General features: G+C 43.5%; 1 protein-coding gene across 2 annotated transcripts in view; it reads right to left on the bottom strand.

The window, feature by feature from the left end:
• PCDHAC2 (protocadherin alpha subfamily C, 2) overlaps positions 1–20,321 on the bottom strand; it is a 78,621-nt gene extending 58,300 nt beyond the window's left edge. Inside the window, exon 1 of one of the 2 annotated variants that reach the window (XM_041487066.1) lies at positions 17,892–20,321. In XM_041487066.1, the coding sequence (XP_041343000.1) occupies positions 17,892–20,306 (2,415 nt within the window). In that variant the 5' untranslated portion in view covers positions 20,307–20,321. The remainder of the gene's footprint in view (positions 1–17,891) is intronic. The other variant, XM_041487057.1, reaches the window with a different exon arrangement.
• Between the last annotated feature and the right edge of the window lie 3,852 nt (positions 20,322–24,173).

Raw genomic sequence — 24,173 nt, 5'->3', positions numbered from 1 at the left:
AGCATTTGCCTGGAAACTGAACACTCAATTTAGTTTTCTGTTTTAAAAACCACTTCTGTGCTCAATTCCCTAAGAAGCACCTTCATCATAAGCCACAGGATGTCCATTCCCTTTCTCCCTTTGTGTTAATTTTCCATATTTTTCTCCCCTCAGCGTCCTAGGACCTTTAATTTGTCCTTGTAGCTATACAAGAAATACACTGTGTTCCAAAATGATGCTGATAAGGTATGCTGAGGTCTCCTTTTCCCCTCGTTTTTGTCTACACAATTCAGATAAGTAGGAAGCTAAGCACCAAACAGTGGCACAGAACCAATGGAAATGGAGACCTAGGCATAAAAATAGAGGGCAAGAATCAAAAGTACAGGCAAGGAGTAATATGAGGAACAGTCACCTTCTTCACTGCTGAGAAAGACCAAAGGCATTTTCTTTAGAGCCTGGCAGTGCCTCTCTTTCATAGGGAAAAGAGATCAGGTTTGTATTATTAAAGACTATACAAGTACCCAAGTACTGTGGATTCCCTCTCTTGAAAACACATGCTGAGTTACATCTATTAGCTTTGTTTATACTCCCTGCTTACTCCTAAAGTGTGTCTTAGAAGTTAACAACCTAAACCTGAATCTGGCTGGTTTGGATCTAACAAGGAACTGGCAATTCGGTAGGTTTGAAACCACACTGTTTTAATGATGACCCGAGTTTGCCCTTGAGTCTGTTGGAATTATTGACTGTCAATGCCCTAACTGTAACCTGCACACCTTGTGCTGGATCAGATTTTGCTTTTGGGAGGTTGGAGTTTCTCCACCTTCATTTGCACTTTTCTTTCTTGCTCTCCTGCTCACTAATGACTTTCCCAGGTTTGTTCCATTTCCTAATAACACCTCCATGAATTCTCCTAGTTCATGAAAGTACATCAAGCAACAGAATGATAAATTTAAGTCATAAAAGCATATCTTAAATTTTTATTTCAATGCCTAATTTATTGAGACCTGCATTTGGGCAATCGTATTCAGTTCAGAGCCACAAAACAATGTGAAAATCTCCTTTCCTCAGTAGCTGCCCTGCTAAGGTGCTAACAGGATTACCCCTTGTACTGAACAGTTAACACATGCTTTTGTTATTCAGAGATGCTTTCACTGCAACTTCCTTTTACAAGCCTGCCTAATCCATCCTTAACACCTCTAAAATGTTGCAGACCTTTCACTGAGAGAGGGAGAGAGATCCCAGCCCAGACTCACCAGTCTCACACCTGCTGCCACTGCCTCCTGGTATTTTCAAAGCACCACTGAAGCAGGCATTAACCTATTAACCTCTAACTGGGCTGGAATATCAGGTGCATTCTCTCACCAAAGCACACCCACATGCGACTTCAGTCCTGTGTGACAATTTAAATGTGACTTAAGTGCTTTGTGCTTATTCCCTAGACAGGAATTCCTTCCAATACACATTCACTGCAGCCACCCCAGGCAGTGCAAGAGACAAGTTGAAAGCTCAGATGCACAACTGAAGATGGTTGGATCATGCAATGGATGTATCTAAGCTGTGTTCGTGTTACTCAAATGTTTTTCTAGTCCTTTCTTTCTCAGTGGCACTTACAATGGTTTGGGTTGGAAGGGGCCTTAAAGCTCATCTAATTCCAGGGCCTGCTATGGCAGGGACACCTTCCACTGTCCCAGGCTGCTCCAAGCCCCAATGTCCAACCTGGCCTTGGACACTGCCAGGGATCCAGGGGCAGCCACAGCTGCTCTGGGCATCCTGTGCCAGGGCCTTACTGCCCTCACAGGGAAGAATTCCTTCCTACTCTCTCCACATCTCTACTCCAAAGCTGTATGGGAGGTTAGCTCTGAACTACAAGGGTCTGATTCAAACCACGAGGATATTCTTACACAGCACCAAGCTACAACTTGCTCCTGAAGTTAAACATGTAAAGCAGCACAGAAGTGACGGGCAGATTTCCTCAAACTAAAATCAGACCCAAAATGCTCTTATACTGAGTTGTACAGAGCTGCCCTAAATTTCTCAAATTAATAGAACAAGTTCTACCTAATCACACTTAAAAGTGTAGCAATGACTTTCCCTTTCAAGGTTATGATTTAGAATTAACTGCTTGATTGCTCTTTTCTTGATGTTGGACAAAGTCAATGTCAACTTTGCCAGGAAATTCAATCATTACAGCTATGCTTTTTAAAACAGAAGTGAAGCAAATCATGACCTCTACCTGTGGCTGGTGCAGTCAGACAGAGGTCCCAAGCTTTCTACAGCCAGAGGCTCAGCCATCACCAAGCCAGAGAAGGCAGAGCTGCTGATATATCATGGGCATTTCTTGCTGTAGATGGATGAGCAGCCAAAGGAACAATGAAGGTGGTGCTCTTGGGCTTCCAGAGTTCAACAGCACAAACACAAGTTGGGTACAGGGTGTTTTCACCACACCTGCCACAGCAGACCAGCCAGAGCCGGTGTGGAGTGAACCTGTGCATGTCTGGTTCCAGCCCTTCATGGGCTCAGGATTAGTCAGTGTTTAGATCTGCAATTCTCTGTGTAGTGGGAAGGAAGAAACTTGACCCCAAGGACAAAGAGAATCACAGAATATGCTGAGCTGACCCAGAAGGATCATTGAAGTTCATCTCCTGGCCCTGCACAGGACACCCCAACAATCCCACCCTGTGCCTGAGAGGTTCTGGCAGGTTTGGTGCCTCAAGCCTGGGAGCCTATTCCAGTGGGTGAAGAAAATGTTCCTAAAGCTGCCCTCCTGTCCCTGGTCACCAGAGAACAGAGATCAGTGCCTGCCCCCCATAAGGAAATTGTGGACTGCTGAGATCTGCCCTCAGTCTCCTCTTCCCCTCTTTTCTCCTCTTGGGGAAAATATCCACCACAGAATCCACCCAGCTTTTAGCATAAATGGGAAGGGCTTTGCTGAGCAACAGGGGCAAACACCCAAGAACTCTCCACTCTTACCCCCCTTGCAGCTGCACTTTCAGCTGCACTTTCTCCTGCAGCTCAGATACACGTGCCACATCTCATGCAGCCCAACAGAAAACTAAACCCCTTCAACTATTTTAAAGAGCAGCTGAGAGCCATAAAGGAGGCAGGAGGGGATTAGAGTGCAGACTCCATAAAACACACTGAATATGTGAGGATTTTTTAATAAGACCAGTACTCTGCTCCACAGCTTTCTGTATTTCATGTGTCTGCATGGAATGGCTAAGCAAGGAAAGTAGGGCAGGAAAATATTTCATTTTGTTTGCTAATTCTCAGCAGGCATTTCTGAGCTTAGAAGAATTTTACTTCAAATCCTATTACAAAAAAATCCTTCTGCCCAAACTGTGCTGTTCTTGGACTATTTATAACCTATAGCCACGTATATGGTGAGCAAAATGTTAATACTGCAGATTCTGCTGATATTATCTGACCTCAGGACACATCCCATTGATTTCCTTATTCAGCAGAACCAGGAGCAGCATTTGACCCTGACTCACACTCTCTGCTAAATGATTTTGGTTTATATTTGTGTTTCTCTGCAGGGTGCTGGCACACAGTGGGATTCCACACCCTCCTTGCTCCCAACTCTCTCTTAAGTAGACACACCAAAGCTTAGGGTTTTTCCTTTTTTTTTTTTTTTTTTTTTTGTTGACTTGGAATCTATATTCCAGCCATTTTATGCCCTTTGCTGCACTTTTTAATCTCAGGCATATTTAATAAGGTTATCAGAACAGCACAGAGGATTGGATTCCAGCTGTGCACTTCCACGTAGTACCTGATAATGTACCAAAATAATCTGATAATAATTCTATGCAAAAAAAAGCCCTAGCAACAATTTAGCTTCCTCATTTCTTGTGAACACTTCCTCAGTAGTTTGAGTTCATTATGTGTAACTAATCTGAATTTTTCCTCTCTTTAATCCATGACTTGCACCCATTTACTTTCTTTCCTTTCACATGCAAAGATCTGCAAAAAAAATTATTTAGGTTTGGTATAAAGACAATATGACTGTAAGTGTGTGCAAATGCTCAAGCACACAAAGAAAATACAAAACAAGGAATAACAGGAAAACAATACATTAATTGCTACAGAGGACCCTATATGAGGTTTTGATCCAAATGAATGAAGAGGAGGAAAATTACCTAAAATAAGGTGTAAAGAAGATGGAGAAGAGAACTGAAGCTTTAAGATGCACAGTGAGGAATACAAGAGAACTATGAAATTAAAGAATTTTACTTAAGATTATAAAAGGGGAAACGAAACAATGATGCAAAAGATCCCAGACAGAACCCATTGCTAATGGGCTTCAGTGACAGGTCCCAGATCAGTCTCTTGTCACAACTGAACGAGGCTGTGAGCCATGACAGCCAATGTCCCTTGTCCCAAAGCACTGCACACAAGTGATCCTGGTCACCTGTGACCACCAGGCACTGATGCTTGGGGCTATGTGGGTGTGAGTGTGCAAAATCTAGCAAGAAAATGAGTAAGAGTGGGAAACTTCAGGGATTTTCAGAATAAAATCACTTTTCCCTGCCACAAGATCTTACAGTCACTTCTGTAATCCTGATTTTCTGCATAATAATTCCAGATTCTTCTGTGCAAGACTCAATTTGCACAGACCCTGAGAGGGGTAAGAGTTGAGTCTGAAAGGATGAGGCTGATGCCAGAAAATGCTGTGAGTAACCAAGTTAAAACAAAAGCACAGACAACACTGTGTGGAGGGCCCAGAGAAGGAAAAGCAATAATGGTTTTTACAACCCAGAGAGACTTCAGGAAAGGGATGAGGCACAGCTGTATGAGGCCTCTGCTCCAAGTCCACTTCCCTACCTGCACACAGACACCAGCTCCTGCATCCTTCCTCACCATTCCTCAGGCTCCAGCATCACTGCTGCTATTGCTGCTGGAGAGCAGGACCAGCTCCAGGCAGCTGCAGGGGGTGCGAGAGCAGAGCAGGAGGGAGGTGAGATGGGAGCAGTCAGCAACCTCTCTCAACTCATCCCCTGGATGGGCACAGCGACAGAGAATGAGGCAGCAGTGAAGAGATTTTAGTAAATGCAAGAACTGTAATATTAAACACTGTATTAAAAAAGAGTTTGGCTGCATGGCATGAAAAATCCTGTGTTGTACAGGCTGACAGGCTTACCTCAGGGTGAAACAGTGGCCAAGGTATTAAGATGAGGGTGGAAAGCCCCTGATCACAGCTGTCCAGTTCAGGACCTGTATGCCCAGCTTCAACACTGCTGTGACAGCTCTGTCAGATTCACCAGTGCAACAAATCCACCCCTGATTTATGGCATCTGAGAGGGCTTGGAAAGGGGAGCAAAGAAAAAGGGAGATGCAACATATGAGGTGGGGCAGATCGTTATCAGAAGCTCAGAGGAAGGCTTGAGAAGCAGTGACACTCATGCAGTAACATGAAGGAAAAGAAAATACCCTGGAGCTAAACTGATGCTTTAGAAATCAAGAGAAGACAAAAGCAAGGTGGAGGCAGAGGCAATTGATCACACACCATAAAAGCAGGAAGTCAGGGAGCTGGGTTCTGTTCACTGTTACATAGGGACTTCATGATTTTTGGCAAGTATCTTAATTGGTTCCTAAGATGTCAGCAATATCTGGGCTCAAATGGCCACAGCAACCAGGTTTAAAGCACTGGATACTTGGATAGTCTCAAGCAATAAGGTACATATGCACATGTATAATTTATTATTTGCACTAGGTGCTGAAGGGAGATAAGTGTTTGGGGATTTTTAAGTAAACATTAAGTAAATCTGTTCTCAAACTTCCCTTTGGAATTCTTAAAACCTTAGTGACACAAAATATTTATGGCTTGAATTTAGTAAGACTTCGGTATTTGTTTCCTTGAGCACAAGAGTCCTTACTGAATAGATGAGTGATTGACCTAATGAAATATTCCTTTAAAAAAAAATGAATAAAAATATTCCTTTAAAAGGTGGACTAGTGTTTAGCAGGAATTAGTGCTGTAGTATTCATGCCGAATTAGCTTTGCATTTTGCATGGATTATACACATGGCAAAGCCAAACTTTTTTGTGTACTGAGGGAAACCCACACTGTTTGTAGCAGCTCCTGGTACAGAGGCAGAGGCTGTGGGATGCAGAGGACAGGATATCCTGCCTGATCCTCAGCTGCTCCTCCCACAAAGGCACAGATCTCCCAACCTCACAGAATCCATCTGCTAGCCCTGGAACACCTCAAATGACACCAGGCTTCCAGCTTTTAACAGCTCAGCTGAGCTCAGCACATTCCTCCCATCGTCGAACAGAGAAACCACAGCAGGACATGTGAGACTCTGAGTGATAAGCAGGGATGATGATATCAAATGTACCCTCTGAAATCAATCCCCTCTCCTTGTACTAATCAAAACATTGTCCTCCACAAGCAGATAAAGCTGCAGTGTCTCAGCATGGCTCCTTGCATTTGATATTCCTTGCAAACTGTGCTCTTTGGAGACAGATTTTAGGGTTGTGCATTTGGAATACCAACTACTACTAGGCACATGGTTAGCAAAAAACTAAAATCATGTTCAGCTACACCAGTGTACCTCCTGGGTTTCTTTATCACTCTGAATAGGGTTAAAGACAGAGTTTAGAGGCCTTCAAATCCAGTTCACTGAGAAGGACCCCCCAAGCCATTACCATGGTGGTCAGGGGGGCATTTCTGTGGAAACAGAGGCAGTCAAAGTCAAGGAACACAAAATGCAGTGTGGTTCTGTCTGCTGGTTCAGTGAGAACAGGAGTCTGGGTCTGGTCCCTCTCTCAGGGGTTTATGGATTTTAAATCAGAGCAAAAGATGAAAACATTTCTAAGAGTAGGAACTAGACCTTGGAAGAAGGTAAGGAAAAAGGGACAAGCATAGGGGAGGACAAAATAAAAACAGAGAAAAAAAAAAAGGGTTTTGAAAGACAGGAAGGTACAACCAATCCATACTGCTGTCATCTGGGTACTTGATCTTTTAACCATGAACACCATAGGTGTCTTTCTGCTGCACACACACTGGGAGCAACCTTGACATCATATTTTCACAAAGACTTTCATTTATCCTTTAATCCTTCATTCAAGAATTCTGGCACTTAAAACAACCCACAATGGGAACTCTGCCAAATTTTAACACTGATGAGTTATTTTCTGGTCTTTTTATTGTGCTGAAATACAAAAGCCTGTAAAATCTTCAGCCTTCCTAGAATCTCTCTGAAACAAATCATTTTCACTCCAGGTAGAAGTATTAGAAGAAAATAGCGGTTCGATTTCTTAGGTATAAAATATTTTATCTATTATCTTCCATTGAGGTACATCTGTTTAATTACTATCCTGTTGCATCATGCAATTAGTTAAGCTATTTATGCTCATCTTTCATACTTATTTGTTTACTTCTCTTAGTTTCTTACACTGCTTGAATATTTTTTTTAGTGACACTGCGAAACAGGCTGTCACAGACAAGGTACTGCCTTCAACAGCACCCATGTACAGGACTCTTATTTCTGAACCTTTGTGCTAAAATTAGGGACCCTCCTCTTCCCTGCACCCTGGTCCTGGGCTGGGCACTGTGTTCCTTTTTGGGTTTTTTTCCTCCAAATCCCCTGTCCTCAGTTCCAGTCCCAGGCTCAATTTTGGTCTGGGCCACAATCATACAACTGCAATTATCAGAAGGTCCTGCCAGCTCTTGGCTGGATCAGGGCTCCCTGCTGGCAGGACTCGGAGGGAGCTGAGCTTTCCAGCTCTACCAAGTAGAGTGAACAATAATTTCTCAAAAGTTTGTAACTCAGCCAGCCTTAGCAGCTCTTAATGGCTATCAAGCATGACACAAAGACCACTTCACAACAAATACCAAGTCCTTTTTCCAAAACATATTTCAGCAAGACATTGAAAAGAAAGATCAGACACATTGCACATCAAAAGCAGTGTGGGCAGCCGGTCAAAGGAAGGATTGTGCCTCTCTTCTGGTGAGACCCCACCTGCAGACCTGCCCCCAGCCCTCGGGTCCCCAGCACAGGAAGGTCAAGGACCTGTTGGATTGAGTCCAGAGGAGGCCACCAAGCTGATCAGAGGGATTCACAGAATTCACAGAATCACTAGGTTGGAAGAGACCTTAAAGACCATCGAGTCCAACCCAGCCCCAACACCTCAGCTAAACCCTGGCACCCAGTGCCACATCCAGGCTTTGTTAAACACACCCAGGAATGGTGACTCCACCACTTCCCTGGGCAGCCACCCTGGGCAGAACTTTATCACTCTTTGCAAGAAAAACCTTTTCCTAATATCCAACCTATATTTCCCGTGGTGCAGATTGAGGCTGTGTGCTCTGGTTCTGTCAGTGCTGCCTGGAGAAAGAGCCCAGCCCCAGCTGAGCACAGGCACCTTTCAGGAGCTGTAGAGGGTGATGAGGGCACCCCTGAGTCTCCTTTTCTCCAGGCTGAGCACCCCCAGCTCCCTCAGCCATTCCTCTCAGGGTTTGTGTTCCCAGTCCCTCTCCAGCCTTGTTGCCCCTTCTGGACATGTTCGAGCATCCCAAGGTTCTTCCCAAACTGAGGAGGCAGAACTGGACACAGCACTCAGGGTGTGCCCTCACCAGTGCCGAGTCCAGGGGAAGGATGACCTTCCTGAGCCTGGATGGAGCACCTCTCCTATAAGGAAAGACTGAGAGAATTGGGATTGTTCAGGCTGGAGAAGAGAAGCTTCAGGGTGACCTCACTGTGACCTTCCAGTACCAGAGAGAGTCTAAAAGGAAGATGAAGAGACGCAATGTGCAAGAGAATGGAGTTACAGAGCAAGGGGGAATGGCTTCCCACTGCCAGAGGGCAGGGATGGATGGGATATTGGGAATTAGGAATTGTTCCCTGGGAAGGTGGGCAGGCCCTGGCACAGGGTGCCCAGAGCAGCTGGGGCTGCCCCTGGATCCCTGGCAGTGTCCAAGGCCAGGCTGGATGGGGCTTGGAGCAACCAGTCTGAGAAATGCCCAAACTGTGCAGTCAAACCTGTCTAACAGGTAATGCCCAGGTCCCACCCATCAGCACTCTGAGACACCTGAGGGTTCCTGTGATGACAGGGTTTCTCAGACCATTTTTGTAGGAAGTAACGGTATGAACACAGCCCAAAATGCTGAAAAGGTTTTGTTCATTCATCAGTGGACAGAGCTGAAAATACACAAGTCTATGGCTCCAACACCACCAATTGCAATTGCTGGTTTTTTTTTTTTTTTTTTTTTTTTTTTTTTTTTGTTAAATAAAATAGAACCATTTTAAAGCTGCTCACACTGTTGAACGTCCTTTCACCTGTTACTGAGGTGGGAGATGGCACGTTAACCTATCCTTTGGTTTAAGCAAAATATCCCCCTATAAACAATATAGATTTGGTCCTGGAAGCAAATTTAGATTGGTTCTTTGGATACAAGATGCTGCTGCTGACAGTAATTGCTGCTGATCCATTTTTCCTCTGTTAAAGTATTTAGAGAAACAATCTTTTTGGAAAAATTATTACTACATTAAAATTGCATGATATTAAGTGACTCATCGCTATTTATATTACTAACTAAAAAGTGGTTTTCAGGCAGAACATTTTTATATATAAAATTTCACATTTATATATAAAATTTTATAAATAAAATTTCATTTTATTGGAAGCAAACCTGGCTTGAGCATTAGCAGTAGCCAAATATAAACTTGGAACAGTCTAAATATACAGCATTAAGGTTGATAAATAGAAAAATTCTGCTACCTTTGAAGTGACTGGAAACCCGGGGTACAGAGATGTAATAAATTATGAGATAATGCAATATACATCTGTTTGAGATTGTTAATGTGTTTGGAATGGCCACAAATTATGGAGATTTTCCAGACTGCACACATAAAACACTTACTCCAAGACTCTGATTAATTTAGGGCCAATATGTTTTTTTACAAAGGAGAAAAAATGTGTCAGCATTTTCAGAGGGGAAAAAACCTACAACAAAATTGTAGCTATTGTAACTCCACCCTCATTCTACTTCTGTTCTTACATGATCTCTGCTCTACAGAAACTGTTAGGAGGGAGTAGGGACATTTTGACTCATCTTTGGCTTTTTAAATTACTTGGCCAGCCACTATGTTTCATTTTTCTCCCCACCCAATCAAGTTTAATCCAATTTACAAGTTTTCCAGGAACCCCAGTTACCTACATTACCCACATTTACCTCCTACCCTAGATGAGAATACAAACAAAACAGAAGAGAAACACTTGGTGATGAACTATTAATTCATAGAAGGGTGACAGCTTGATGGGTTTGGATTTTATTCAAAACCATCTGGATCCTCTTTGAGCAGGTTGAGGAAAGAAAACCATTTTCCATAAAACATGGCATGATGATGGTACAGGGCCCCACCAGACTAAGATCTCCAAAGTGATAATATTTTTTCAGTGCACATTTGTATTCTGCAGCTCTATTCTGACCACGATCAAGCTGGCATCTTTCCATGTCCTGTATTAGCTCGGGTTAATTTTTCCTCTAGTTATTTTAAATAAGGTGAGAGGCACTAGAGAGGTGAAATGCCTTGTAGAGAAGCACAGTGCTGTAAAAGAGAAGACAGGAACTTGCTAATTCTAATCCCTAGACAAATATATAATACGATTAAAACAAAGATGAAAGTGCAAATTGCAGTCCTAAACCAACAACCCCAGATCCTTTGAAGCTATTCCAGCTGGCAACTTTGACTGCACAAGTCATTTGCTGGGGTGATTTTACTTCACCAGCCCCAAAAAGGTGAGATAAGGCAGCAGTTAAATCTCCTCTGACTGCAGAGAACTAATCACTTCCTTTTTCCACCAAATCTCCTTCCAGCCAATATGATATTGAAAACAAATAGCTTTAGAGATTGATTATCTTTAGGGTATTTGTGTTTGTTCAATTAAAAAAAAAACAAAAAAAACAAAAACAAAACAACAAAACATGCACACAACAATAAAACAAATCCAAACAAGTGAAGGATTCACTTGGAGGAATATATATAAATAATAGAATCAATGTAGGCCATATTCCACAAGATTAGTATTCTACAAAGAAGAAAACTGAGTCAACTTCTCCATTCAGGACAACACAGAATCACAGACTATCTGAGGGTGGAAGGGATCTCTGGAGATTGGCTGGTCCAACCCCACTTCCTAAGCAGGATCAAGCCAAGCAGGTTGTCTGGGACCATGTCCAGATGGCTTTTGAATATCTGCGAGGATGAAGACTTCACAATCTCCCTGGGCAACCTGTGCCAGTGCTCAGCACCCTCACAGTGGGAAAAACCCCAACTAACAAAACAAATTACTTCAGTTTAGACAGAGCATCCTTCCTCTTTTCTTCTCTCTGGGCACCCTTGAAAAGAGCCTGGCTCTATCTTCATACAGTAACGAGATCCCCTCCCTCAGACCCACAGCCTTCTCTTCTCCTGGCTAAAAAAGTCCCAGCCCTCTGTCTTCCCACACCTGAGAAATGCTTCAGTCCCTTTGCCATCTTAGAGGCCCACCACTGGCCTGTTCCCATAGCTCCACATCTGTCTTTTATTGAAATCACAAAGCTGAAAGACTGAATTCAAGCTTCCATTGGAATGTCTTCATGCTATGGGTATGATCACAATCCTGCAAATTAATATCATCTAATGAAAACTGTTTAACCATAAGGATATAGCACCAATCTCCATGTAACTTTTGGCTACAAAGCAGAACCTAAAAGCTGTCTAAAACAGGTTCCCAAGACACAGAGCAAACAGCTGAGTAGTTCAAAAGATGAAAAGCCCACTCAGCTGTAAGGCTTCCCTGCCCCCTTGCTTCTGACCCCAACAAAGGACTTGAAAAGGTTGAGAAGTAACACCACAGAACCTTTTGGAGTCAGTTCCTTCGGGTTTTGTGAGGGAACATCATAAACTTTGATTTTGCAGGCCAGTGGTGCAAAGATGTTTGACTTTTGCAGAGTAAGAAAGAAGTAAAAAGCCATTAAAAACAGTGTCAAGACCCAACAGACTGGGATCAGTCATAGGGGAGATGGAAGAACTTAACAGATCAAAATATTAAAATCATTCCTTTGGAGAAGAAAGAATCCAAAGAACAAAAATACGTTCATCTTCCTTAGAGAGATTGCTCAAAGACTAGAGGCTTTAAACCTTTTTTTTTTTTTTTTAATGTACCTTATTTCTATGATATTTAATTTCCAGTTCCCTTATTGGTCAAATTTGGTTTTATTCTCCAAATGCATCTGATAGCATCAAATCCTTGAGCTATTGCCCTGCCTCTTCTTTGCCTTACAAATTCTCAATTAAATACCTTCATTCCCATGTGTCTGCTTGCCCCCTTTTTAGTTTGGGTGCTGGATTTTGTCACCATTCTTTTGATTAATTGTGATTTTAAATAATCTTTAGCAAGTCACAATTCCTTTTGTTATTTTGAAACAAGCAAGCTGTAACCCCAAAAATTAACACAGGTATATTGAGCCACACTAAAATCCAGCAGATGATCTCCAACGGGAAGCAGAGGATGCACAGAGTACTGGTACAAAAATATAGCACACATCATCCAAAAATATAGCACCAATCATCCCCTAGAGCCACCATTCCATTTTATGACAATTAATCTGTATTTTCCTCTGTTTTTAGTATCTTGAGTGTGACATTGAATACGTGATAAATTACTCAAGGGAACAAAAATTGCTGTCACCAAGGAAGAACCAAAAAGCTTAGAGTTAAAAATCCTCAATTCCCCACTACCTGATTTCCATCATAGATTTATGAAAGAATTGATAAATAAAAGCATAGGAGTGAAGCCTATTTGTTTTGGCTTAGGTTTTTTTTGTTGGTTTTTTTTTTTTTTTTTTTAATATGAAGCTGTCAAGTGTGAAGTAGAATAATCTCATTGAAGAAAAACAGCTGTAGATAATAATTTTAAATGGTGAAATCCAGCCTGTGTGACCACAAGCCCATTACCCTGCTTGTTTGGATACAAATTTGGAGGAAAGACTAACAGAGGAATGAACGTACACTGAAAAGGAAGGAAAATAGTCATAGATTTATCAGTTTGCTAGACTGGTTTTCAATTCTCTTCAATAGAAACAAAGTGAAATTCATCTCATCTATTCTGATTTTAGTAAAACATTGAATACAGTGCAGCACTAAAAGTTTGAGACACAAGAAGTTGGGCTATTCTAACAACAGTTCCAGAGGACAATCATATGGAATCATTCACTCCAAAATCTGGATATCTGTCAAGATAAAAGTCATGCATTTACTCTCAGTGCTGTCTTGTAGGCTTCGTCTAAACTCACATAACAAAGATGGACAGGATGGTTTGTTCTGAGCACATGACTAAGACTTTTTCACATCTAAGGCTCAAACATCCAGCATTTAGATGGATGAATTTAGGCGGAAGAACCATCTTGGGAATTAACCTTTACCCATGCACCTCTACCCCCAAAGAAGTTCTGCAATAATAGCTTGCAGTGTGACTGATTAATCAACTTACTAAAACTGTGGAGGAGGTAATTGGCCTCCCAAGAGGAATCAGGTGAGGTATTCCCTATGGCCTGGGCAAGGAAGCATTCCTATCTACATAAGAAGTCCTTTCTCTGAAACATATGTAAGTCTGGTCACACATTTGCAAGAAAAGCAAGAAATATATATCCAAAAATGAAAAACTGATGCTGAGAAGGGATATCAGCATAACCAGGTAAGTGCAGAGGTGACCATAAGAAAAAAGATCAACTAGTTTAGCTTGGTAAAATGCAGGCTAAGAAAGGATGTGGTTGCTTTCTAAACTGTGGATAAAGCAAGATACAAAGAGGGAAAGAACTACTCACACTAAAAGGGAATTGCTGGCACAAAATCAAAAGTCTACAAACTCATAGCAAAGAACAGTTGGCAGGATGTCAGAAGAGCATTTCAAAGCCTTAGAGGAATTACTTTCCAATAGGAATAATGGGCACAATCTAGTGAATTTTGTAATTAAAATTATTATTTTTACAATTAAAATGTAAATATTTGAATTTAAATATTTAAGATTAAATTGTGACTGATACAGGAAAGGACTGGACTTGATCTAAATTATGTTTTCTTGAGTTATGGTTTCATAAAAGGATTGTCCTTCCTCAGCCCATGTCACCATTCAACCCCATCCTTCCCTTCCCCTTATCCATCTCCAAATACAATCATATTACTCTCCATATCCCCTCAAGCACTTTGTCTCAACCAACTCCTCCTGTCACTCTCCCTTCCCTTACCTCTAAAAATAACACTCCAAGGCAGGCATCAGACAAGAAAAGTCAAAAGTCAGGGTCAGAAGGAGGCACTTTCCCTTGGTGAATTTTCTTTGATCACTGCTCCTTCTAGGATTTTCCAGGCCTGACCCCAAGAGTCACTCTCATAGCCAAGAAATCTTCCTAAAAACTGAATTCTTCTAATGTGGACATGAGACTGCTGGTTCTGGACAGGTTGTTATTAGCACTGACAGGAGGAATTAGGAAGGTGTTTTGCTCTTACACTTGCTGTGCTGTTCCCATCAGAACGAGCCACAGGGAGGGCTTGACACACATCTGCTCTTCACTTGTGTGAGGAAGCCACTGATGCTTAGCCTGCAGCAGTTCAGCCTCAATTGCCAGCCTGTCTCAGTGGAAGTGGATCCATTTTTGTCACAGGAAATGCATGCCATGTTGTGCAAAATTATTCCACTCCCATTACAGCTGAGCGAGAAAAATTCTCCATTGCAAGGTTTGCATCTATTTTTGGGTGTAACCTAAATATCAAATGCCAGGTCACAGAGAGGTCACTATGCTCTGAATGTAGAAATATCTCACAGGCCTTTTGTGCAGCACAATGGCCAACACAAGCAAACAAAAGAACTGGAGCAATCTATGGCTACATGACAATCCCAGAAATCAGTCAGGGAACCACTGCTTACTTTAGCAATCCCTCGTGCCTTTGTCTCTGTATAGCACAGCAGCTTACCCAGCTCTTCACTTAGCTGCCATTTATGCCATGCTGCAGAAAGACACAACAAAATACTGGAAAATACACAATTACAGTTTACTCTACTGCTCTTATGGCCATACACAGAGCTATTCATAGCTCTAACCCAAATAAACATAAAAGCACAAATGGGTCTCATGTGTCTGCATGTGTAAAAACATTCAAGCCTATTGTTTAATTCAGTAACAAAAGCAGAACAGGAATAAAGAAATCAACCTAAATTTTGGAAATACACCTTATTTCTGGAAACTCGATTGAATTTTCATAGATGCAGCCCTTTTTCTATCCTACATGTACTGGAAATTGTAATCACCTTCTCAATTAAAAAAACCAACAAAATAAAATCAGGTCTATTTAAGTTCTGCTAAAATTGTAATTTTTAAGTACTTTTCAGTGCTTTGAATGATAACTATGAAGTTGCTTCTAATGCCTTTTAAATACTTGTTGCCTTCTGTTACATCTATTTCTTAGGGAGCAATACAATCACCTCTCCTCAAAAGGGTCATGTAGGTTTATATTTTAATTCCAAATTAATCAGTCTGAAAGCACTTACAGACTGCATTTAGTCAACATCCAAAATTAAATTTTAAATATTTTAGCTGAAATTTCTAATGGTCAATACATACATACTTAAATATATGTGTGTGTATATATATATATATATATGTATGTATGTGTATGTACATATACATATATGTACGTATGGAATGATCAGCACCAAATTAATTATACCCAGCATTATTTTGGTTTCAAGGGTAGAAGGATTTTTACAGTCTTTGCCTCTCCTCCTCTACTCTGCTCAATTAATGTAAAGCCTTTGGGCTTTCCACATAAGCCAGATCTATGGTTGCCCATCTCTGAGTATTAGAAGCCAAAGAAATAAAATTGCCAAAGATGACATCTGGGATTTATTTTGTCCACTATCAAAAGCTGCAAAAAAGTGTCTCATGTTACAAGTTTAAAAATTCACCTGAATGACTGAAATACAGCAAGATGCAATGAGACACATTACAGTTGTTCTGATTATGGAGATTAGGGATACCCGGGCATTTTTATTATTATTTGGTTCTTTAATGTGTTGGTAACCTGAGTTTCCAGATCTTGCTCAACTGGAGCAAAGAAATGAGTTGTAACAGTTTTTTGAGGGTTTTGTTTGGGTTTTTATTGCTGTGGTTGTTATATATATGTCATCACTATTATAAGTTTTGCAATTATGAACTACTCTCCAGCCAAAGTTACACCCCCCTGACACTGTCAGGGCTCTTGCAGGCACCTTCTGAGTCAAGATATTGCCAAAACACTTTTCACCTCACCATTACAAAGGTTCTAACTCAACTTTTTTTTTGTTTTGCAGATCCTCAAATAATCAGTGATATTCCCAAAGTATCCAATGCATTAGGTACAGGTTATTTACATACTGCCATCTGCTATTTTCCTAGGCTCTACAGTTTCTTCAGGAAGGACATCAACTCTTCTTTTGCAAGACCTAGGTATTCCACACACCCCTCTTTGAACAGTGAGAAACCCACAACATCTGCAACCCTCTACTGCTGCAGAGAACAGAATTTAAAACTAATTATGACTGATTAAACACTAGGAAAACCATCATGTGTAAATCAAATCTGGTCAGCACATAAATAAGGGAAGGCATGATGAACTAATTGCATAGTGAAGAGCAAATTTGGAATTTATCTAGGAGGGAAAGCTTACAAAAATTCACTGCTTGGGAATTCAAGAGTTACAAACCAAAATGTTATATAGTTGAATGTATATTTGATTGTTCAAAGAAGTTATTGAAGTTACCTTACATCAAGGCTCAAAAAGGAGCTGAGCATTTATATGTATTTAACTGTACAATAAAGATATCAAATGTGAAAATAAACATAATGGCTACAGATTTAGAACAGCAGAAAGCAAATTGCACCATGTCTGTCTAACCTGAGCTCTTACATTTCCCTTGGAAACATCTGGAGCAGCTCCTACCAGACACAGAGTACTGGCCTGCACAGACCCAACAGTGGTTAGTTACTGTTATGCACACCAAGGAATTTGACAGTCTGCAGGCAAAACATCTCAAAACTTCATAAAAACATAAAGACGACTCACAGGACCTATTAAAAATAGATATAAGACAACTGATTCTTGGACAAGTAATGCAGCAACACCCAGCAGATTAGGCCTGCAGACATAGCCTACTGTGTAGCCCTACACTGTGATCACAGGAGGATATTTTCTCCTGCAAAGTCACTCATCACACTACTGAGAAGAAGTCAGCTTGGTCAGAGGCCTGGAAGAGAATTATTTTAGATTCACAAAACCTATGGATTGCTTGGAAAATGAGACGAGCACTCCAAGTCACATACATTTCCTAAAGAGGTGTTGGATATGGAATTACAGCTAATCCACCTTAGGAATTGCAAACCAGCATCTTGGCTCAACAAACTACACCCCTTCAATTTAAAAAAAAAAAAAATAAAAAAAAATCTCAGGAATGTCAGGGCAGGGATAAAAAAAATTTAAAACCATAAAATCACAGACTCTACACAGTGTATCTTAGAACCACCCATTGATTAGAAACTTGCATGGACTTGCATCATGCCCCTACTTAGCTCTCTGAAGACAATGGCTTGGCTTGCAAGGTATTTTTTTTTCACTTACACCATTACCTTCAGTTGTGTCTGAAGGTCCTTAATGTTTACAGCGGGAAAAAAAAAAATCTCTTTTGTCCATGACAAAATCTCTTTTGTCATCTCATGACAATATTTCAGCCAAAGAGATTCTTCACATTAGAAAATACATGAAATAAACTGAAATTTCCTTCAGGTGCCATGAATTGATGGCTGTTTTCCTGCAAATGCCCGCAGTATGTTCTGCGCTGAGCAGCCTAGTGCAGGCACGAGGCCAAGAAAACAAGTGAAAGGAAGAAGAACTTACCACGAGGACAGCGCTCAACCGGTCACTCTGGACCTGCTGCACTTGGATGCAGGGTCCTGGCACTTGTAACCTTGAGCCACTAGGAACATTCCCAGCATCTCCATTTGGGATGCTGCTGTTACCAGGCCCAAGACCTACAGATGCCCTGTACAAGTAGGTGTGAGTGAGTTTACCCACACCAGTGACCTCCAGCATGTCCGGTGGGAGGTGGGAGCTGGGAAGCATGTGCACACTGTAGCAATAATTTTTATAGTCCTCAGCTGGGCAGCAGCAGCCACTGCAGCAGCAAGTTCGACACCGGCAGAGCCGGATGATGGCGAGGAAGAAGATGAACGCCGCGAAGATGAATGAGACACAGGCAAGGGAAACTATCAAGTAGATGTTCGTGGCGTTGAGCAGGGGTGGTGGCTCCCCGCTGTCATCGAAGTCTGGCAGTGCCTGGGGCAGGGTGTCAGCCAGCAGGATGCCCACGGTCACGGTGGAGGACAGCGGTGGATCCCCGTGGTCCCGCACCACCACCACCACCTTGTGCTTGAGGAAGTCGGTGGAACGCATGGAGCGCGTGGTGCGCAGCTCGCCGGTGTGCGGTGACAGCTGGAACAGGGTGGAATCGGAGGAATGGACGAGGTGATAGGAAAGCCAGGCGTTCTGTGCATTGTCCTCGTCATCTGCCACCACTTTGGTCACCAGGTAGTCCTCATCAGCCAGGCGGGGCACAACTTCCACAGCTACGGAGCCATTCTGGCTGGTGGGGTACAGGATGGCTGGGGCATTGTCATTCTGGTCTGAGATGTAAACATTCACTGTTATGGCAGCACTCAAGGCTGGTGACCCATTGTCCTTGGCTTCCACTTGGAAATGGAAGCTCCTCAGCTGCTCAAAATCAAAGGCACGTTTTGCATAGATGCTCCCATTGGCCAAGTTCATAGACAAAAAGCTGGTCAGAGCACTGCCTGCAACTGTGGAATTCCTGAGCATGTAAGAGACCCGTCCATTCTCCCCTATATCAGGGTCAGATGCCGAAACCTGGTAGAGAAAAGCACCAAGTGGATTGTTCTCCTCCACAAACACATCGAATGCATCAGCACCGAAGACAGGGGGGTTGTCATTCACGTCAGAAATCTGCACCCAAACAGTCTTCTGAGTGGTGAGAGGAGGAGAACCCAAGTCCGTGGCAGTAATGGTGATGTTGTACTCACTGATCAGCTCTCGGTCCAGAAGCTCACTGGTGACAAGGCTGTAGTAGTTTTGAAGGGAAGGCTTTAACTGGAAGGGAAGGTTTTCAGAGATCTGACAGGCTACTTTCCCATTCTCCCCAGGGTCCTTATCCAAAATACTCAGCAGAGCTATCACTGTGCCAGGAACAGCATCCTCAGGAATGGGACTGGAAAGGGATGTAATTGTAATCTCTGGGCCATGATTGTTCACATCTGTGATTTCCACCAGCAGCTTAGCTGTGCTGGACATGCCAAACGCCCCATTATCCCTTGCCTCAATCAGCATCTCGAGAAGGGGTCTCTGAACAGCTAAAACACCATTGACTGTCACCTCCCCAGTGTGTGGGTGAATTGAGAACATTCGCTGTAAATCAGCAGAAGTTGTATTGCTAAAGGAATACCTGATCTCTCCATTTGGACCTTCATCCAAGTCCGTGGCGTGCACTTGGACTACCAAAGTGCCACTGGGGGAATTCTCCAAGATACTCGCCCTGTAGACTGAGTGCTCAAATTCTGGTGCATTGTCATTGGTATCCAGCACAGTCACAATGACCGGGACATCACCAGACTTTGGAGGGTTCCCACCATCTTTGGCTGTAAGCACAAGTCTATGAGTGGCTTGCTGCTCCCTGTCTAAGGCTTTCTTCAGCACCAATTCAGGATATTTACTCCCATCCCCGCGTATTTGCATTTCCAAATAGAAATGTTCATCAGGGCTCAGAGTATAATTCTGGACACTGTTAGCACCTTCATCCAGATCTTGGGCGTTGGGGAGTGTAAACCGTGCCCCGGGTGACAGGAACTCTGGCATGTTTATATGATATTCACTTAAGGGAAAGCTGGGGGAGTTGTCATTTATGTCCAAGACTTTGAATTCCATCCTGTAAAGCTCTAGAGGGTTTTCTAACACGAGCTCATAATTCAGAAGACAGACAGACTTTAACTCACAAAGCTGTTCTCTGTCTATGGGCTCGTTAACAGACAAAGCCCCTGTGCTGGCATTTATATTGAAATATTGCTTACTTGAACCGGTGATCATGCGAAATTTCCGAGCTGAAAGTGTAGCTGCATTTATTCCTAAATCCTTTGCTATGTTCCCAACAGACGCTCCAGGCTCTGTTTCCTCGGCGATGGAATACACTATTTGCCCCTCCGCGGTGCAGCAAATAAGGCAGAAAACCATTAAATAGCCCCGCATGCTTCCTCCCCTGGCTCAGCTCCCCGCAGACCGGCTCAGCAGGAACATAATCCAGAATTTCGGCAGACACCCCAAGTTCCCGCCGCGAAGCGATCGGGCACCGGGGCGCACCGGCGGCAAGTTCGGTGCAGGCGCGGGAGGCTCCGCGGCGGCTCCGCTCCCCCGGGCCGTGCCGCCGGCTGCCGTGCGGGGCTCGGCGGCAGCTCCGCAGCGCTGCGCCCGCCGCCGCCGCTCGCTGTGACCGGAGCGCCGGCCCCGCGCGGTTCTTAGACGGGCAGCGGCGGCGGCGGCGCCACCCAGAGGCCGCGGAGACACCCGCGCCACCGGGGAGGGGGCTGCGCTCCCCCCGCCGCCGCTGTCCCGCCGGCCGGCGGCCGCTTCTCCTCCCCTCCTCCTCTCCCCCTCTTTCCTTAACGCCCCGACGGAGATGGAGCGGGGGGCTGCGCGCAGCCGAGTGCGCGTCATGGATGGGTTTCCGTGAAAAAGAGAGGCAGAGCAGAGCCCCCTCCTCCCTCCGCTCCTTGCGGGAGAGGCAGCGAGAGGATGCGCTGTCAGAGAACAGCGGTGGAAGGGAAAGGTGGATGAGAAGTGACAGGCATCGGCTAAACATGGGTCAGCACAGCCCAGACACGCTCCGGCTGAGCACAACATTTCCCAGAGGGGGTTTAAGAGCACAATTAGAGGAGGCAGTCGACTCTACCTCTAACTTTACCAAAAAAATAAAAAAATTTTTAAAAAAGCGGGGGAAAAAGGAGAATATGAAAATAGATGCTCTTTCCTGCTTCACCTTCTGAACAAGAGAAATTAACACGAATTATTGGAGAGAAGGGTCTCTGCTCTGACAGTCAGATCACCCCCAGCCACAGATGAGCTCCCATCCAGCCTCCCAAAGCACGATGGGGGTGGCTTGGGCGGCACGGGGAAATGGGAGGCTGCAGAAGTTAAATTACTCGCATAGAAATAAATATCAGCACAAAAGAGGTTTTGCATTTAGGACATGCCCAGAGATTGTGGGGAGAGATGAGCTGATACCACACAGAGACTGCAAATCATGAGTGAAAAAAAAAATACATCAAAGCTCTCTCCCCCAGCTTTCCTCGCAGAGGGAGCAGTTACCAAATACACCCCAAAGCAGGTACAAGAGGGCACAAAAGCATTTCAAAATATCCTCCTGGAAAACCTTCCCGGAATGATCCTTAGCAGCAGTTTATACAGATGGGCTCTGGCAGCACCGCCATCTCCTCTGTTTCCACTTCCCTTCTGTGAGAGCTTGTTGTGATGAGATCCTGATCGATCAAAAGCAAGAGGCTATAAATGTGTAACAAGGACAGATCTTAACCCTCCTCATATTCATTGTGCTTCTTTCTGCAGCTGAGAATTTCCAGGCAAGTGAAACAGAACATTTCAATTATATATAGAATACATAGGGCCTTTTTAAGAGGGAGAAAATCTGGAGCACAGCCAAAAGCTGTACATTAAATTAAAAAAAAAAACAAAAACAATACATCTGTTTGCATCTTCACAACTCAGCAAAACCTCACAGTGAGGTTCTCATCCTGGCACACTTGAACAGATCTTGGTCTGCTCCAGCACAACTGTCTGCAGATGTGATTTTTTTTTAACTCCAGGAGGTCCTGGCAGTACCTGAATGTTGCATTTTACTTCTGCTCATTGATGCTACAGAATCTCTTACAGCTGAGGGATAGCAGGGGTGGCAGCAGAAATCAGAGACAAAGCTACAGAGCTGCTGCTGTGCATCCACTTCAATCACAGAGGACATAAATCTGTCAATAACCCATTGCACACCGTAACAATGCAAGTACTCATGGTTTGCTGCTTATTTCTTTTTCTTTTCTTGATTGTTAAGTGCAGAAATACCCAGTTCCTATCCAATTACTACAGAATTGTCATTCAGACTCCACCTACTCCCAATCTGCCCTAGATTCCTCTTCTGCAACGATGTCTTCTACAATACCTGAGAAGCTGTTGGGTTTTCTGCTCTGTAGTGATGCACAGTCGTTCTAAACACCCTGAACCAATGCAATAACATCTATTAAAGTCACAGGAAAGACTGATGTATGTCCTTAACATTAACCTGCAACAAGGATAAATCCATCTGTCCAAGAAGAGCTGAAAAGCCACATGTTGATCCCCCAGGTGTACACACAGGTAAAATACAGCTTCTACCTGCCCATCTGTGACTCCAGTTTACAATGAAGAAACCCGAGAATTTTGGGCTCAACGTCCTCTTGTTGTGCAGAGAAACCCCCTCAAAGGCAGATTTTCCTCAAATATAATATTGGAATGACAAGCTCTAGTTATTAATTGTGGTGCCTGAAATACTAGCAGTGCTAGCAGAAACTGATTAGTGAATGGCCAAAATCAAAGTAATTGCACATTTGCCTCTCAGTACTCACCTTTTGAGAAGTATCAGCAGCCTACAATGATATTAGTCTTTATTCCATTAGTTTACTACTCATTTACCATGAAATAAGTCCTTCATCTTTCTGCTATATCTCTAATTTTGCAGCATTGCCCAGTGCTTGTTTACAGGACTCTAAGTGAATTTGTCTTCACTTGTTTTTAACATTATTTTTAAACCTCACCACCCTGCTTTTGTGTTTTGGCATAGCTTGTCCTCTTGTCATTTTCCACTGTGGACAGTGATGTGTCAGGCAGCTTTGATCACCAGAATATGCATGTAGCCAGCACCATATCAGCACCCAGATCCTACCACGCTGCCTTCCCAGTCCAGCACACAAGTGATCCTCACACCACTCAGGTAAACAGCTCTGGGTCACAGCTAAGATCCAGCGCTCAGTAATATTAAATATCAAGGGCCAGTTACAACACAAACACTGCTGCCATGAAGGGAATAACAGAGTGGTGCCACGGGGGCAGAATCCAGCCTTGCCCGTTGTGTGAAGCTACTGCTCTGCTTGCCTGGGTCCCAGGCATGTTCCTCCCTGCCTGTTTGTGCTTTCCCTTCCACACCCAGCTCAAGGCAGTCTCAAGTGTGCCTTTATACACAGGGTCCCTACTCACTTTTTGGGCCACCCTTCCACCTTCTTTTCAGGATCTCCAACCTCAAAGGTCTCCTCTCCATTTCAATTCACTGACCCTAATTACATTACAATGCTGTATTAGAGAATTAAATTGTATTGAACACCTTTAAGACAAACACTTCCCTTGGTATCACAGCAGACAATCTAACCTCTGTTTAAACCCCCTCATCTTACGTTTGCCTTCCGTTTGCCATATCCAAACCATTCCCTATTCCCTTCTCTCCGCTGGACCCATTCTTAGAGCCCATTTGTCCCAAATGATGGAGGAATTCATCTTTGCGATCCTTCTGAGGTACCATTCATTTCTACACGACCCCTAATCACGTCTCACTTCCTGACATGTTCAGCGAGCTCTTCCTCCACCCTCCTCTGCCCTTACACCGCCTCGGAGGGCACTCATTCTCCCTGCCTGCCTTACATTTTCAGCGAATCCTCCCCTTTTCCTGCGGTTGGACGTCGCTAGTCCAGCCACGCACGATGTGCTCAGAGCAACGGCTGCTGCCAGAAGAAACTGTTACACCAGCAAAGGCAAAAACGAAAGGCGAAGAGCGAAACCGATTTGTGTGGTGGCTGTGGAGCACCACACGAAGGGACACTGGTGTTTGAACATCATCATTATGTCAGCGATGATTTAAAAGCGCCATTCCGCGGGCAATGCATCAGAGGTGGTGCCTTCGATGGAGGTTTACAGGACACGTCCTGCGTGGTGCTGGGGCTTTGGACAATCCCAGGGGCTCTCACCAGAACCGAGGGGCGTCCATTGGTGCTAAATTAGGGCACTGAACTTCAGCGGGAGACAGCA

Source organism: Pyrgilauda ruficollis, unplaced genomic scaffold, assembly GCF_017590135.1.
Source record: "Pyrgilauda ruficollis isolate IOZ18807 unplaced genomic scaffold, ASM1759013v1 scaffold12, whole genome shotgun sequence".
Taxonomy (NCBI): domain Eukaryota; kingdom Metazoa; phylum Chordata; class Aves; order Passeriformes; family Passeridae; genus Pyrgilauda; species Pyrgilauda ruficollis.
Note: the sequence above shows the minus strand (reverse complement) of the source record. Positions and strands in the feature narration are given on the sequence as shown.